The 18460-nt window shown below is 40.4% G+C and overlaps 1 protein-coding gene across 1 annotated transcript in view; it reads right to left on the bottom strand.

Moving 5' to 3' along the window:
* Positions 1–4927: 4927 nt before the first annotated feature.
* The window catches only part of AK4 (adenylate kinase 4), a gene marked incomplete at both ends in the record, with an annotated part of 53416 nt that continues 39883 nt past the window's right edge, over positions 4928–18460 (bottom strand). Inside the window, 3 exons of the mRNA XM_084243616.1 lie at positions 4928–5042; positions 6206–6324; positions 10486–10658. Coding sequence (XP_084099742.1) covers positions 4928–5042; positions 6206–6324; positions 10486–10658 — 407 coding nt within the window. The remainder of the gene's footprint in view (positions 5043–6205; positions 6325–10485; positions 10659–18460) is intronic.

Consider the following 18460-nt stretch of genomic DNA (forward strand, 5'->3'; position numbering starts at 1 on the left):
AGAAAGGTTTTTTAAAATGAAATTAGACACACACCAGACCTTGGGAGAATCTTCACAAGTGTGCTGCTCCTTTGAAAAGTTTTAAGGAGGAAACCTTTTATTTCAAGAATGACACTGGGTGTCCTAGTTATTACCAAGGAAGGAATGTATTTCGACACATACAGGACCTTTCTCCCTTTCAAAAATGTTTCTCTGCTCTCTCTCTCTCTCTCTCTTCAAATTGGGGGATTCCCTGAAGTATTTAGATAATGGCATCTATTTTGTCAATGAATCCTACCATTTGTTAAAAGATAAGGTATGGCATATAAACTGTACTTATGTCTCAACAGATGCAGGAAACAGATTTTTCTTCAGAGTTGAAATGTGGTTTCAGGTCTCCCCAACATCTGGGTTTTGCACATTTCTCATCTGGAAACCAGACTGGGTCAGTTATAAAAGGAAAGGGATGATAACTTACAACCAGGCCACATTCCTATGTGAAAAGAATTATCTATTATTACTGGGTCCTTTTCAGACACCAAATGTATAAAAGAATTACTACAAATAGAGGGGAATAGAGAAAAAGCATTTCATACTATAAACACAACTCTGTCTTGCGAATGACCTTTCTGGCAAAATTAACTCTAACAAGAAAAGATGGTGTCTGTTCAATGAAAACTAATACATGAAATTCATCAGGTAGATGAAATGCCTCCTGAGATCCCATTACCCAACCTGAGGACAGAAGAGACTGGTGGCCTCTGTATATTCAGTGTGCAACTACCACCCACACCCACCAAGTGCCCAGTTCCTGTGTCAGCATGAGAGTGCCAAAAGCAAAGGTTTCAGGTAGGGGGCAGACACATGGTCCTTCCTGCTGACAGAATGGGGAATTCAAACTAAGAAAAGGTACAGCAAAGGCCCTTTTGAATATCCTGACTAATCCCTGTAGGTACATGAAAAAACAAGTTTCAGTAAATGGGATTATTTCAGTTTTTAAATACAAGGAAGGCAGATCATTGAGATAATATTACATAGGCTAATTGCTCAGGATTGAATTAGACAATGCATGTAATGTGCTCAGCATGAAGTACCAGTAAACAATTACTACCAAGAGTGCCTGTGTCTTAATACATGTAGAAACGTGTGGTCTTTGTGATCTGAGTAAAGATCCCCAGCAGGTTGGAAACTCTTTAGACAGTGAAATATTTGATGTTAAATATTAAACTTAGGCTCCAGGGAAACAAATTTTATAAAATTCCTATCTGTGGGTTTACCCAAGTGTCTTTCTATTTAAAATTGTCTTGTGTCAACATTGTATAACATGGCAGGAGAAGCCACAGTAGTACCTCTCTCCAAAAACTCCCCTCACCCATGACTCTTACTTTTTACCTTCCCTCCCAGTGGGAGAGGTAGAAGCTCATGAGAATGTAACTGCTGCATTATGGTGGACAGAAGGGTATACACTGGGGAAGGAGGATCAGCTAGGAAGATCAGCTGCAGTCAGAACGATATGGCGACAAAAGCAGTGCCACCATATCACGTGGTGGACAGGCCTGAATTGGCACTCATTTAGGGAGCTGGGACACAAGTCACAGCTTATCCTGTATTAGGTGCTCAATCTCATTTGTTCACCTATTACAAAGGACCAATTCATGATGAGAGCCATTTATTATGTTCGGGAGTGGGAGAGGGGGAACAAATTGTTCTGATCTCAGAGAAGAAAAGTGAACAGTGTTTGGAAAGCTCTCAGGAGCCCAGGCCTATGTGTGAGCATCCCGGCTGGTGGAAGTCAAGTGGAAAAGTCCTTTCAAGGTGCAATACCATGGACACCCAGGTGACAAACATGAGCTTACTTCTGCCACTGATGAACCTGAATCCAAGTCCAGCCTATTTTGAGAACTTTCATTTTATTTTAAATGATAGCTGCAGAGGAGGATCTAGGGCTCAGATGCTCCTCTAGCAGCTTCCTTTGCTTAAGCAAAAGGAAATGGGAGTTTCATACAGGGCTGGATGTCCCCATGGTGAACTCAGCTACTTTTGATGTGAGGCCACTCAGATATTCAAGCCAAGCCCAGCAGGCACCTGCCCTGGGTTGCCTGGCATAGGACATGGAGAGTTAACTTCCATGCAAACACAGCTTGCAGAGTCAGGAAGACCTGGACTAGTCCTGGTTTCCCTGCTGATTGGCAGTAGGCACCTGGGCAAGATGCTTTAGTTTCTGACCCAGGCTTCTTTGTTTATAAATATGGAATCATGCCAATCTCAAAGGATGTTTGAAAGAATAAATGCTTAGAATTGTTCTAAAACTGCACATCATTCAGTCGGCCTTCAATGAATAGGACTGATTTTAAGTCTGTACCGTGTTAGAGGGTATTAAACACAGCTATGGTTTCAAATTCTAAGTTAGTGGGACTCCTGCTAGGATAATAGAAAATAAAATGAATTCAGAGCTGGCAATAATCACAGAACATGAGGACAGACTGGAATCTAAGAGATCACCCAAACGATTTTTGTTGTGTAACTAACTGAAGGAACCACATGTGGGGTTCTAGAAGAAAAGAAAGGTCTTTTTAATTTTACTTTTGTCAAAATTTTTCAAGAAAACAAAATCATTGAAGGGAAAATTGGAGTTTGCTAAAGAAAACCAGAAATAGATTTTTTTAAGCCACAGAAAATGAGACAAGCATCATCCTCAAAGATCACAGGAAAGGTGTTTTGTTTCTTAATGGTGTCATCTAACAAAGGACTCTCAACTATTGGGTAAAGTAAACCGGTGAGACATGCTGAGTGACTCTGGTGTCGGCCATAACTGTCTATTTTGCTAGAAGGGAAAAGAAAGGGAAGAATGAAGAGGTTAGGCAGGGACTTGGATTCAGGCCATTTACCATTTCCCAAACCTTACCCCCAAAGCCCCAGGAGGCAGTGATTACAGTGGAACATCTGTTATACACTCAGGAAAGTGAACAAAGAGGTTTGAAGATTTTTTTCCCCCAAAAGCACATCCTTTTTTTTTTTTTTCTTCTGAATGATGCAGACACAACCTTACCTTGCTAGCTTATGGAAATTGTCACCCTAAGAGTACTACTCTATACTGTATGATTCCCCTAGCATTATACCTGGTTCCCTAGAAAACCTGAGCTGTGTCCACACACTTGATTTTCACTCTATCTCCATCAACTGGCATTCAAGCAGGACTCCTGTAAAGCACTCAGAAGGTGGCACCATTCACTGATGTGTCATCGACTGACTTGGCATTTCAACCGCACAAACCTAAACAGTAAACGTCTTATTGTGCGGTGATTCAGAGGATGAAGAGGAGACTGTCCTATATGTTTTCACTAAAGTAGTCAAAGAACATTCATGTGAAGGGGCAAAGGAGGAGGAACTGGCAAGATTTGGGGCACTATCTATAAGGAGATGCACTTGCTACAACAGAATGCACATGCCAGTGAATTGACTGGAGATTCATTAGCACAACTGCAAAAATAAAATACATTGTTTCATTGCCACTAAAATACTGAAATCAACCTCCTTTTGTCACCCAATACGGTTAGGCAGAAGTCACTACCAGGAATAGCAAAGGAGTCTTCCTGGGGACAGTTGGGATGCATGAAGAGGAATATTTATTTTTAAGGCAACTGGAATAAATTTCATTGTCTGTCCCAGAGGAAAGCAAAATTATGCAAAGTGGCCACCAAGTCTGAAATCAGGTAAACCCTTAGTACATGGTTTATTGATAATATATTACAATGAGTGACAAGATAGTATTATCTAAATTTTTAGACGTAATGACCACCCTATAGAAAGCATCTTTGGAATAGAAAAAAGAATCTTGTTTTCCCATAATTGTAAAGCTGTCATACTCAATGAGGCACAGTTAGTGCAGCATTTCCCTCTACCCCACAGGCTTCATTCCCTAATATGCTTTGGGTCACTTACAGGAGATAAACACTGTCAGCATCAATACGTAGCAGCATTTTCAAAACATCTTTTTATCTTGAGTAAAAAGCACAACTATTCCTACACTCCAGTTAATTCCATTCAGTCTTGTTATTTCCATGCATAAAATATGACCTTTTAATACTTATATAGTTGATAATTTTTCGATTTTTTTTTTTTTTTGAGGATGACCAAAAGACATTGGGGATTTTATTTTTCCACCAAAAAAAAAAAAAAAAAAAAAGAGCGGGGTTAACTGTGCATCAAACAAGCAGTTAAGGTGAGACCCTCCACAGAGCTCAGTTTCTGGTGCATGAAGAGATTCCATATCACCCCTTAGTTCTTACCTTCTTTCAGAAATAGCTACTTTATTTAATAGCTTAGGAGGGAAAAAAACATTTTTAAAAAAATACAGTCTACAAGCCAAATTCTTTCATAAAGGAGAGATTCTGTGGAATGTGGATACAGAATAGAAATCATGAATTGTGGACACAGCCACTCACGGCCAGAGATGCAACCACTGAGAGCAACTGGCTTCAATCTCATGGTCACCAAGGGGACACATACTGGAGAAACTGGGACAGGCCCAAGCAACAGCCTTGGGACTCTCAGCTTTCTGGTGCTGAGGTTCAACAGCCTTTGGGAGATGGGGGGAATCAGGTACCACCACCATCATGCATAAAAAGCATGCCCTGGAAGTCAAAACTCAGCTAGAGCTTGGGTTATATGTTGTCTGAAATCCAGCCAGGTGTCGCTTTCCTGAGAAGGGCTTCACACACGTGCAGAGAAATCTTAAACATGTGTAGGTGGTCCTTCTTTTGAAAGACAGAAGAGTCTCTTCATCAACTCTTTCTACTCATTAGTTTTCATATCAGTTCATCATTTAAACTAGAAAAGACCACTGCACGCTATCGCAGCTATTGAGAGCTTCTAATTGGGACATGGCACCAATACTACACGTACAATTGAGTGAATGGCATCTTCCTGGTTCTTCTGCTGGGCTGGCTCAGTATGCTTCTTTGGACTGAATAGGCGTGATCTTGTTTGAGAAAAGCGTGTAAACATAAGGCCAGATTTTGTTGGTCTCCGTACCAGAAAACTGGTGGAGCACTCCTCGGCTCCTGAAAAACAAAGTCCAGTAAACAAGAGCATTTTAGCTTTCCTTTTAACATGGTACTAGGGCACATGAAGATCCTGGGTGTGATACAACATGGTGTTGTGATCTGTATCACACAATGCTAAGGGCCAAGACAGCCCCTTCAAATGGTGTCAACACCCCTACCAGCTATGTCTAAATAAAGCTGTAGCTTTTTGCAATTCTGGCAAGCTTGCCATGAAGGCACTTTTCCTTCTCTCCTTTAAAAGAAATAATAACATTAGACGAACAATTACAAATCAGCCTCATAAATTTATGATAGGCCAATCACTAACAAATCTTGATAATCTAAAACCCTATTACTTCCAACAATAGGTCATGGAACACTGCACTATATCATAAATATGATGGGGAACATCTGGGTTACTAGATTATTTAGGGACTACAGCATGAGATCACAGTGGATGGAGATTGTGAACTGTTGCCCTGCTTGTAGTCACAAACAGGCTTTGCTTAGCTTGCATGCTGACAACATTTTTTAATTTGTTGCCAATATAAAAATTGCAATTTTTTTTCACACATGAAGAGTCAGATTTCTACTTCTCTTTAATAATAGGGGTCACTGGCCATACCAGGCCTGAGTGGTCCTGTGGTGATAATTGCCTGGAGCAGCACAGGAACTGTCTAGACCAACTTTCACTCAACTGTCCAGCTTGTGACATTCCCTGCCAGGTTTGACACTCATTCCGGATACCTGTTTAGCCCTTGCAGACATCGGAGTTTGAAATCTGTAGTTTATACTTTTAGTTTTTCTTTGTTAAATTCCCTCCAGAGTGAGGCCAAAAAAGCCAAAAAAGTCCCTTTAGTTTTTTATCTAAATCAGATACAGATACATTTACATCTGCAATTACGTAAACCATTACTTCAGCCACTTTACAAGAAAAATTTTGAAAAAGTCAAGATTCGCTTTTACAACCAAGCAGAGATGCCCTGGTTTTATCGCTTATGCTGTAAGAGTTTCAGCATTAAAATACTGGACTTTGTCTCCCGCATACAAACAACTCTGACATTTAATCTGATTTCTGGAGAGGTATACTAGACTTTTAGGGTTTATCTTACTTAATTTCCCACAAAATGCCATTCCATTCTAGCTGGCCATCTGCTGTGAAGATATTGAAGCACACTCACTTGTATAATTCAATGACTGGCTTTGCCACATCCTTGTACTGTCTTAATCTGGCAGCAACTGCTTCAGGTTTATCATCCTCCTGCTGAATTAATGGTTCACCGGTGATGTCATCAATCCCCTAGAAATACCAGAGAAATCTGTTAATAGGGTCAACAGTTGGGGCATTCCAAAGGTTAAAACTGTCCTGGATTCACCTTTGATTCCTACTATGTGATCAATTAAGCCTGGGTGACAATGGTAATGGTCAGGTCATTGAAAAAGAAAGAACACTATTTAACTGCATGTCAACCTTATTTCATGAGAGCTCACATTATATTTTATGAACTTCTCAAATCTTCCTAAACATATCCTGTTGATAAATGATAACTGCAATTCACAATCTTTAGACTGAATTTTTAAAAATTATATAAATTTATTCTTTTTTTAAAGTGGTAAAAACGGGCCTCCCCGGTGGCACAATGGGTTGAGTTCAGAGCTGTGAAGCTGTCAGCAGCCTCTGCAGCACAGGTTTGATTCCCCACCGGCCAAGGAGATACCCACATGGCACATCAGACCTCTCCTGCCCGCTGCTCCCCTCAGCAGTGTATTTTTTTTTTCATTTTTAATAGTTTTTATTTTTTTTTAATAAATTTTATTGTTATATTCCCCATACAATTGCAGCCCCCCATTCTGACCCCAATCCCTCCCCTCCCGCCCCCGCCCCCCTAAAAGTGTCTCTGGTTCATAGTTTTTTGTTGATTTTGATTTTCACTTTCTTATAGTTATTCATTTTCCTGGTCCCTTATTTAAGTTTTCTAGATTCCTGCTATGAGTGAGACCATCCGGTATTTTTCTTTTTCTTTTTGGCTTATTTCGCTGAGCATGATCCCTTCCAGCGCCATCCATGTTGCTGCAAATTGCATGTGTTTATCTTTTTTGAATGCTGACTAATATTCCATGGTATATATGTACCATATCTTCTTGATCCAGTCATCTATTTTTGGGCATTTGGGCTGTTTCCAAAGCTTAGCTATTGTAAACAGTGCTGCTATAAACATAGGGGTGCAGGTGTTCTTTGGAATTGATGTTTCTGTGTCCTTTGGGTAAATACCTAGGAGTGGAATTGCTGGATCATATGGAAGCTCTATGTTTAGTAGGTCCAGAAATCTCCACACAGCTTTCCACAGTGGTTGGACCAGTTTGCACTCCCACCAACAGTGCAGAAGAGTTCCTTTTTCTCCACACCCTCGCCAACATTTGTTGTTGCTAGTTTTTTTAATATGTGCCATTCTCACTGATGTAAGATGGTATCTCATGGTAGTTTTGATTTGCATTTCCCTGATGACAAGTGATGTTGAACATTTTTTCATATGCCTGTTGGCCATTTGCATTTCCTCTTCAGAGAAGTTTCTTTTAAGCTCTTCTGCCCATTTTTTGACTGGATTATTTTCTTTGTTGTTGTTGAGTCTCATCAGCTCTTTGCAGATTTTTGTGATCAGTCCTTTATCATTAGTGTTGGGTGCAAAAATGTTCTCCCAGTCGGTGGGGTTTCTCTTTGTTTTTGTTATTGTCTCTTTTGCTGTGCAAAAGCTCTTTAATTTGATGTAGTCCCAGCTGTTTATCTTTGCCTTCACTATCACTTCAGCAGTGTATTTTAATATATATGCCTGTTCTGCTCCCCACTCTGTCTCTGGTGAATTCTGTCACCCTCTCGTGCCTCTGGCCTGTACCCCAGTTCTTGTACAAATAAATAAATCTTTTTTAAAAAGTGGTGAAAACACTATTTAATTAGATTTGAATTAAAAAGATTACTTCCACAAATTGTCTCTTTTAAGAAGGTTAAAAATAAATAAATGTTATTCAATATCACCCAACAAGAAACAACCTTGAAACAAGGTCACTCTGGTCCTTCAAGATACTCTTAAAACAGCCTCATTTTCTAAGGCCTGAGTTCTTAATATGGAAAATAACAAAATATGTGAAAGAAATAACTGATATTTAGGAAAAAACACAAATCTGAGAGAATTTCAGTCTTAGTTCTGTCAGTTTTCAAATTCTATCATGTAGCATTTCTGAGATTAGTCTTTGGTTATTTTACTAAGTCAAATAATGACTTCTCTAAAGGTGAATTAGAAGAGGCATAAATCCATGACACAGAATCAAATATTCCGAGATCTGAATATTTTTAAATTAAAGTTTAAAAAAAAAAAAAAAAAACCTGATTTTCGATATGGTTTAACTTCCTCGGAGTCATACCTGTTTGAAAATAGCAAAATGGACACAAAAAGAATTTTGTCTCCCATGCCATGGCTATTACCCACCAGAGGTAGTCACAAGAAAAAATCTGTCAAAAGTCAGGCAACTCAACTGGATAATCAGAAACTGACTATAAATTTGAAATGCACTAAAATTCATTACAACTCAGGACCTTGGACACATAATTTACACATACGATTTACTGGTTAGCCACTGAGCTGTCACACACGTATTACGGCTATCAACCTGACACAGCAAGAGAAGGAGATGGGAGAAGGTATCTCCTTTTTTTTACTCATAGCTGCAAAACTCAGAGGTGGTTTACAGAACAGAGCACCAACAAATGCAACAACTGTGTCCTGGGGCTGGACCCCAGAGACTGTAAGAGCTGGCCCAGACTTTGAGCTGTCTTTGAAGTAGCTCTGTAATTGCAGGTGTTCTTTTAGAGATACCAAGTCTTTGGAAAGTATTCAGTATTAAAGCTTCTCAAAAAAATTTTTTTAAAGATTTATTTTAGGGGGCCTTCCTGGTGGCGCAGGGGGTTAAGCACCTCACTATAAAGCAATTCGCAGCCTCTGCAGCATGAGTTCAATCCCTGGCTGTCCAGGAAGCAACCAACATGGCGAGGCAGACCACTCCTGTCTCACCCACTGCTCCTCTCGGCAGTGTATTTCAGTCAGTCCGCCTGTTCTGTTTCCCACTCTGTCTCTGGTGAATCCTCTCAACCCCTGCATCTCTGGCCTGTACTTCAGCTTATAAGATTTATTTTATTTATTTATGCATACAAGAGCTGGAATGCAGGTAAGAGGTGTGAGGGGGTGGTGAGAGGATTCACCACAGACAAACTGGGGAGCAGAACAGGCAGATCTACTGAAATACACTGCTGAGGGGAGCAGCGGGTGAGACAGGAGAGGTCTGCTGTGCCATGTGGGTTAGCTCGCTGGCCGGGGAGTGAACTCATGCTGTGGTGGCTGCGGATAGCTTCATAGTGCTCACACAACCCCTTGCACTAAGAAGGCATTCTTGAACAACTTACATTTATAAAAATATTTCAATAAGGAGACTAATACTTAGACCAAATGAAAAAAATTTGGTGGAATTTGACAGACTCTATAGGTACCCAGAAGCTGGGAAGTCATCTTTACCTCCTTGAAGTAATTTTCTGTAGTAAATACTGACTGTATATTCAAGTTTAGTCTATTTTAGAAACATCAACCCAATAGGACACAAGTATATAACTACTACCTAACAACCGGAGTTAAGATTGACCAGTTTGAACCAACTCATGTCTTTACCAGAAAGAATAATGCTTTTTAAAATAAATTGTTTTGAACTTCTAAGGGCAACCTTTTTATTCTGTCCCTAGTCCTTATACCTCCTGACTCCCTCCACTCACATGACCCCAATCTGACCACACTTCCTTAGTCATTCTCAGTCCCAATCACCTTGCCATCCTGGGATATAGCCTTCCTATCTTTATTCTTGCTCTTACATGCTAGAGGGCACATTTAAATATACATATAAAGAAGAATCGTCACTGTTTCACAGAAATGGGACATTCTGCCATTTGCTTATCTCATTCAGCAACACCTAGACTCCTCTCCATGAGAGTATACCACTTAAGCCATTAATTTTACCAGCTATATAATATTCCAAATGTGGCTGTTCTCTAAATTTATTTAATTAACCCCTCTATGTGAACACTCGTTTTGTTTTCAGAATTTGGTTTGGTTCCTTTCTGGTTGTTAAGGCTTTCATTTCCATAGCACATATTCCCAAGTGAATTCAATGAAGTTTTAAAGATTCAATGTATATTGTTGTTTACAAACTCTTAATACTTTGTATATGTCTAAAGTCAAGATCCCTCACTAACAATAACTTTAATTTGCATTCCTTGACCCCTAGTGAATGAGAAATTTTTTAAGTATTTGTTGACCTTGGAGATTTGCTCTTTTTAATAGTCTCTTGATATCCTTCACTCACTTTCCAATGGAAATGTTTTGCCTCTCCTGTCAATTTGTTAAAGCACTTTGTATATTCTTACATGCACATGAGGTGGGTTGAAGTCCAGGTTATATACTCTTCCACTGGGAGGATGAATCCAGCGCCGGCTGAGACGATCTTTAAGTGTTTCAAATGGAATGTTCAAAGTGATCACTAGATCCAGGTCACAGATTTTGTCCAGGGTTTCAGCCTGAACTAAAGTCCTAGGAAAACCTATAAGCAAAAAAAAAAAAAAAAAAAACCATATATATATATATATATATATATATACACACACACACATTTATACACACATATCAAATGCAAAACGGTTCTCAATTATAATTAGTCAATGAAATATTTTCAGTGACAGAAAAAATCAAATCTGCACATATACTACTCAGAAAGGAACTTTAATCAAAACTCAATATATAGTCTGTGGTCCGGTGCCAGTGTGGATCACAGTAAGTACAGAAATGAGAGCATTTAGGAGTGTTACAGCGATTTCACGAAGCAAATTTTAAAAGCTGTCAAATCTAAATTAAGGTCTAACTGTTTTTCTTTCCATTAATTTTTCTAGTAGTTCGTTTTTGTTGTGAGTGACAAAAGGCATACTATGCAAAGGGCTGGAAAAAAACCACAAAACTGAACTTTCACTATATACAGTTTGAGAGCCCTGTTATGGAGTTTATTTTCTAATTTCTCCAAAACGGAAAATTACCCTTGCACTTCAAGTTTGTGACAGCTACCAGGTAGATAACACTGTGATGCTACCTGGGTCACCATGGAGCAAGAATTTGGACCCATTTTGGGTTATTGGGATTCAATTCAATCTATGGCCGCATGGATTGGGGGGAGGGGAGAGAGTAGAGAAAGGATCTTCAGTAGAGTCCAATAAAACTACAAGGACTTTCACCTGTCCCAAAAAATTCCCTTTTGATACTATGCATGCTCACAACCAGGTCTTTTCCTCCAACTCCTTCCTCACAATGGCTCACTATAGATAAGACTGGGGTGTTAGATAGAGAACTGGGTAGCAGGCCCAGGAGCAATGCTAATTCTATTGGTCAGCTTCAGCCTAGCTTCCCCCTACACTGTGCAGCAGAGTCAAACCTAAAATTTTAGCTTCATGAGATGGGGATTTAAGGTGTTGCCTCTGGTACAAGGTCTGGTACATTCCGCACTAAAATGCCAGCAGTCAGGGCAATGAGCCATCCACATAAAGGCACTCTCACACTAACTGCCAGGTCCTGCTGTCCTTGAATAACCCCCTCTCCCTAAAGCTTCAAGATGACAATTGGTGTTAGTGAGATGCCTGCAGCCAAAACAACCAAGATCAATATCTATGCTCTTTCCCCAAAATCTCTTTCCAAGGAAAAGCTATTTTCTAAAGCAGTAGCTTCCAAAGTGCCCTTTCTTGGACTACAGAGAGAAAATAGAAATGCTGTTTGTAACTTTTTTGCTCATTCTTTAAGATTCAGTTTTGGAGGGTACATTTTATAAGGTATATATATTAATAAAATTATGTGTACATAATTCATACAAAGATGGATAGCTATCTATTGAAAATGTAAACTCAAAGTTTTTACTGATAAACATGCACAGAGAATTTTAGAGATGGCCCCACTAAAGAAAGCCTTGTATCTTATATCACCATCCACCGCCCTGAGAAGCATCGTCATTTATACTTTGGATAGAAGTTGAGGGCTGAGAAAAGCACTAGGAAAGAGTAGAGAGCTCTAAAAGAGAATGACAGTACCTTCAACAAATAAAAATTAAATCTTGTTAGGCAAACTTTCCTTATCTATGGAGGAACTTGTACTATGAGAGTACAAGCCAGTGGGCTCAGCTCCCCAACTGTTCTGAACTCTGGGGCCCTCTGGAGGAATGGGTGGAAAATGCAGCTGTGGGAAAAAAAGCAGATCTCAGGAGGAATCTATCTCAAAAATATTTTAGGGTAATTCCATTCCCCTGGGCTCTCAAATTTGAAACTGTTAAAAGCCACTGAGAATCACTTGTACTGGTGGCTTAGAGATCTGTTATGTCAATGACTTTTATGTCCTCCCATTCTCAAAACAGGTTAAAGATTGATGGAAATACTATGAAAAGGACTCTACTGTACTACACTGTAAGTAGGTAATGAAAGCTAAAATGGGAAAGTAGTGTTTTAAAATGTCAATGTTGTTGTAATGCAACTATGTCAGATGATTTAGAATTAACAATAAAAATAAGTCATTCCCCAATATCAAGGTTCTCCCTTTGATGGTCGCATCAAAATCACCAGAAAAGAGTTAAAAGAATAGAAGAGGTTATGGATGCCCAGATTCCATCCCAGGCTTCCTAGATGGAAAATGTGCGTGATTCTATTTCCTCCTGATTGACTAAGAAGCACCCAACTTCTCAGTGACAGCAAGAAGTACAATACTCGATATCTGCCCCATTGGGGGCGGGGGGGAGGGAAGGAGAGAGAGCTTAAAACTACTTCTAATGAAGTACACATCTCCTGTACTTCAGTTCACCAAAAGAGAGCTGAGAAAGAAGGTCCAAATACAGGCACATTTTTCCAGATTCAAAAAGTCCCTTACTCAAGTCACCTGTTTGTGCTATTTCTGCCCAGAACTTTACCTTTAGAGCAAGTGGTATGACAGGGAAGAAAGCCAGAAATATTAGAAAACACAACAGTGAACTAAAAGTCAAAGATTTGGTGCCAGTTGCAGTTCCAAAAGTTAAGGAGAAGCAGCTGTAAGCGGATCCAGCCAGGATTCAGCATAACACATTAGTGACGGGCACAAAACACTGGAATTAGACACACCTGGATTTTTTTTAAAGATTTATTTTTACTTATTTATGCATACAAGAACTGTGGTGTAGGTCAGAGGTGCAGGGGGTGAGAGGATTCACCAGAGACAGAGTGGGGAGAAGAACAGGAGGATTTACTGAAATACACTGCTGAGGGGAGCAGAGGGCAAGACAAGAGAGGTCTACAGCGGCCATGTGGGCTAGCTCCTGGCAATAGCTTGATAGCGCTGAGACTTTAACCCCTGCACCATCAGGGAGGTCCCACACTTGGATTTAACCCTAGATCAACCAAGCCAAAGAATGAGAACGTTCACACAATCTTGCGTATCCTTAGTTTTCTCAGATAGGAAACAAGGGTGTATTAATTTGCTAGGCCGAAAGTGGCTTAACACAGGAAGGGTAACCTAAACAAAGGAAATTGAATTTTTTCATAGTCCTTAAGGCTCAAAGTCTGAGATCCAGGTGTCTGTAGGGCTGGTTTCTTTGGAGGCTTCTCTCCTTGGCTTTCTAAGGGCCACTTTCTCCCTGTATGTTCATAGGGTCTTTCTTATATGTGTGCATGTACCCAAATTTCCTCTTATTTCTTGTCATATTACATTAGGGCCCACCCCAATGACTTCATTTTGAACTTAATTATCTCTTTAAAGGGTTTATTGCAGGGGCATCCCCGGTGGCCCCAGGGTTAAGTCTCTGTGCTATCACAGCTATAGCCTGTGTTCCATCCCCAGCCAGGGAACCACCCCACATATGGTGCAGCAGACCTATCTCACCCACTACTCCCTTCAGCAGTGTATTTCATTAGATCTGCCTGTTCTGTTCCCCACACTGTCTCTGATGAACCCTCTCACCACGCCCCCACACCCCTGGCCTACACCCCAATTCTTCCATGCAAATGAATAAATAAATAAAAAGAGTTTATTGCGAAATCATAGTCATATTCTGAGGTAAGGGGGGCACACAACTCAGCCTGTAAAAGTATAATGCCTACTGCATAGGGCAGTTTTGAGGATTAATAGAGAAAATAAAGGATAAAATTTTTAAGATGCAAAGTGCTAGACACATTGTGGGTCTCATAAATGGCTGTTGTTGGTAGAGATTTTTGGGGTTCATCTGGTTTCTCAATCAATTAAAGGCAACAGGAAGGAAAGCCCTCACCACCCATCTCACCCATATTTAATCCCCTTTCTGTGATTTATGATCATGAGTTTTGCGGTCACTGGTGCTCTGTGATCCTGCCATCTTTTCAGCTCAGCATTTTTAGTTGTTAATCACACAGATTCCAGGCAGAAAGGAGCTCACCCTCAACAAGCTTAGAACCTGGGCACAGCACAGCTGCCACTCCTGTGAGCTTAGCACTCTGAGGTTATCTGCTGACCGTTCTTTCATCACTTACCTCCCTTTTATTTTATTTTTTATTTTTTTTAATGTGAAGCTTCTAAATCTACTCTCCTGATCTAGTTCAATATCTTATCATGATGAGCCTTAATGTGGGTTATAGAATGGTAAATTCAGAACAGACAACATTAAGCTGCTGATAGTACCTTGAGGGAGCATATGGACAAAGCTTTAAAGGTGGTAATCCAATGCAAGCTATGAGAGTTACAAGAGAAGCCAAATCCAAAAAGTGATAGCTTCATTATTCCACTAGTGAGCACCCGATTTCCAGAAGCATTCACAGAGTCCAGGCAACTCAGATTGGGGAGAAGCAGAATCAGATGGATTCCAAGTTCACATTCCAATAATAATTCAACAAACAGCCTTTATACTGGGGTGTGAGGAGTGACACGGAATAAAGGCCAATACTGGTTGGGGGAAAATGAAGGCAAGGTGGGACTGGAAATAAAAAACACAAATAGCTTGATGACCAGAATAACACAAAAGAGAAAAGGTAAACTTGAATTTTTATAAAAGTACGAGAGAGGTGGTGGGAAGAAAGAATAATACCCCTTGGTCGACAAGTTTCTATATGAGAAAATCAGTCTTATCAATAAGAAAAGATAGTAACATCCTAAGGTTTTCATTAAAGCAGATGGTAGAGGAACATCCCGCAAAGACAGAGCACATGGAGAGCCAGGTGGAGAAATTATAAGGAAAATGAATTCCAGAGGGTAGATGGGAAATTGTGGCAAAGATGAAGCGGGGGAGAGGTATCAGTTCATAGCAAAAGAGAAAAGGATGAAAAGAAAAAAGGCCACTGGAGAATGACTTACCTTCCCATCAGTCACCAAGAATCACAGAGATAAAAGGCAGTCAGAAAGAACTAGCCTGAAAAAGTAAGATTTTCGGGGGAGGTATGCTGTTTCAGTTGCTAACATGGACACAAAGGCCCTGTGGCTGGACTGGGGCTCACACTGAAATTGGGATGCAGTGTCACAGGTCTGGCGGGTCACTGGTCCTGGAAAGGGGCTGTCACTCTAGTTAAGACAAAAGGCAAAGTCCCATGAAGTGGGCATCAGTATTTATCTACCTACGAGGTTCTCAAAATAAGATATTCTTCAGTTTAGAGATCCAAACAGATCCCTGGCACACAATGGGAAATGGTATCCCTCATAGCTCCAGCATTTCCTGAATTGATTTACATCAGTGTCTCAAGTTGGGTTGAGCACATCATCAAAATAATTCACATCAATCAGCTGTCAAAAGCAGAATGCTAGATAAGATGCAATCTGACCAGCGCCTCTGAAATCACTTTTAGCAGCGTCTCTATCCAGCTGTACATATTATCACAGCGTGAAGACTAATGGAAATCAATGATCAAGGAAACGTGTCCCTGCATGAGGACCTGAGATGCTCATATTGACATGTGGGGTGTGTGCTTACAGCATTTTGCTCTCAAATGTACTTCTCGTTAACATTCATGATCAGGTTCTCTTCTGGAAATCTACTCTTGATATGAAACTCACTCCCCTGGTGCTGTGAATTGATAGGATATGGGCATCTGAAAAAGGAAAATAGCAGGTGTGTGACATGTTAAAACACGACCTGTGGCAATCTTATAACAAAATCTGTATCTAAATAAGGATAGTCATTCTGAATATGAAAAGATGAAAATGGATATGTAAAGTGTTTAAGCGAATGCATTCTAAGAGACTATCTTGTCTCAGTTAAGAGATTTAGACTAGGCATGTCATTGCTCACATTGGTGGGCCAAAGGAGAATTTGCCACTCTGGCTGTGGATGTGTGCTGCTCTTTAAATACACTTGCTTGTAGGCCCTACTAAATGAGGAGCTCTTTGAGGGCTAGGGCTGTGTTTATTCCAGAACAGCTTGAGATATAGTCAGAATGCACTTGGATAGGGTGTTTCTGACCATCAGCAATTGCTGACCAAGCTGCGCACTCAAATTTTGTCAACAGGTGGCAGCATTCGTGATTTTAGCACTTGGAGAGAACAGCTACAAAGTTGTGGGTTGCCTTTCAATTTTCAACTTAAAAGTAATCCTCAAAGACAGGCCCTCTAAATGACTAGCAGTATTCCACGCTCCTTAGACAACCTATTCCCAGTGAATATATTCCATTAATAGTTGAGGAAACAAGGAAACTCAATAAAGGAAAATAAAGATCATATTTAAGCTTGGAAAGTTTGCCTTCTTCCCTGCCATACATATGAGACTATAGCATTGCCTGGCTTCTCATCTGGGAAAAAAAATCTACCTTGTGCTTCCTCACCAGGCTATCCCTACACCTCGCCTCCAAACCAGGCCTCGAAAAGCTGCCCGGTCCTGTCCAATCAAACAATTCATGCTGAAAACTGAGTTTTATGTACTTACATTTCTCCCCAGATTCTGTCACCTTCGATCACTAAGCATGGTGCCTGCAGGTTTTTAAGACCCCCAAACAGTTTCACTAGGAGCAGGAAGGTATCACTAAATTCTTGAGGGGTGCTGTGTTCCCACTTGGGCCTTGGCACCTGCTCCTCGGAGCCATGCCAAGAGCCTGAGGGAGGTAACTGAAGCAAGAGGAGCCACAACAACAAGCTGAGGCAGTGGAAAGAAGTAGGAACTAGGCCGCTTCTGTTTTTCTAATTTAGAGTGCGCTTGCTCCAGAGGGGGCACTGAGCCAGAGAGTCCACCACCACATTCCCAGGCAGGAAAGCCAGCCCTCTGCTTGATGAAAATAAATGAGCAATTCTGAAGGGCAACTTCATCCAATAGCTGCCTGGGACTGGCAGCTTATGAAACAGTCAGAAAGCATTAAGGTCTTGGGCCAAAGTGGTTGCCTCTGACCACCCATCTCTTCCCAGTTGTGGGGAAAGCAAGAACCAAGTTGCAAATGCAAGCCATTGTTCACAATTAATCACTGAATGATTAGCTGAAGCCAAAAGCAGGCCATAGTTCTGCCATAGCCTTCCCCTAACCCAGGGGTTCAAATGATTCCCATCACCAACCAGAAGCCTTAATAGCAAGTCAAAATTAATCACCATCAAAACCTGTTTTATGAAAAGCTTTCTCTCCCATATTAAAATAACCTTATCTGTTAACACAATATGTATTTGCACATGTATCTCAGACCTCTACCTTCTAATTCCTTCAGTTTTGATTAAGGGATGGTGAAAAGACTAAGTGGCAGCTGTGCTCCAGATGTTGGCAGACATAGCCTATACTGTTTCACTTTTGAGTACCATGTTTTCTGCTGTGTTGGGACTCACTCTCTATTCACGCAAGTTTCCTGGGACACTGGAATTACTCTACTATATATAATCTTAGAATTCAAAAGATTAGTAGCAAGTAGGTCCTGCTTTCCAGAAGTCATGGGTGAGTAGGTAGTGATTCAAAAAACCCAGATAAGCTATAATCACTATTTAGTGATCCACTGACAAAGAGAAGACAAATACTCCAGAAAATGAGGGTTTTAACCACAAGGTTGGTTCTTCAAAGTGGCTTAGGGAAATAAAAAGGTGAAAGAATTCCTATTTAAGCATTTTAGGGAAATTCCACAGCGGCATTGAGATCCTCCGGCACCAGTGTGATGGTTTTCCCTACTTAAGAACATAGATGAAACTATTAGTTTAAACACCTTTTGCTTAAAGAATGTGTAATAAAATAACTGAGCCCTCTGCCCAGAGAGGGAAGATCCATGCCACACTAGGAGGAAGCTGTTGTCTGCAAGTCCCTTGCTTAAAGTCTCTTCTATTTGTGAATTCTGCTTGCTTGTTATTCACACATAGCCCTCTATAAAAAATTCCAGAAAGATTGTCCCCACCATACCTCAATTGAGAAAAAAGTAATTTGTAAATGGT

The sequence above is a fragment of the Talpa europaea genome (genome assembly GCF_964194135.1).
Source record: "Talpa europaea genome assembly, chromosome: 9".
Lineage (NCBI taxonomy): Eukaryota > Metazoa > Chordata > Mammalia > Eulipotyphla > Talpidae > Talpa > Talpa europaea.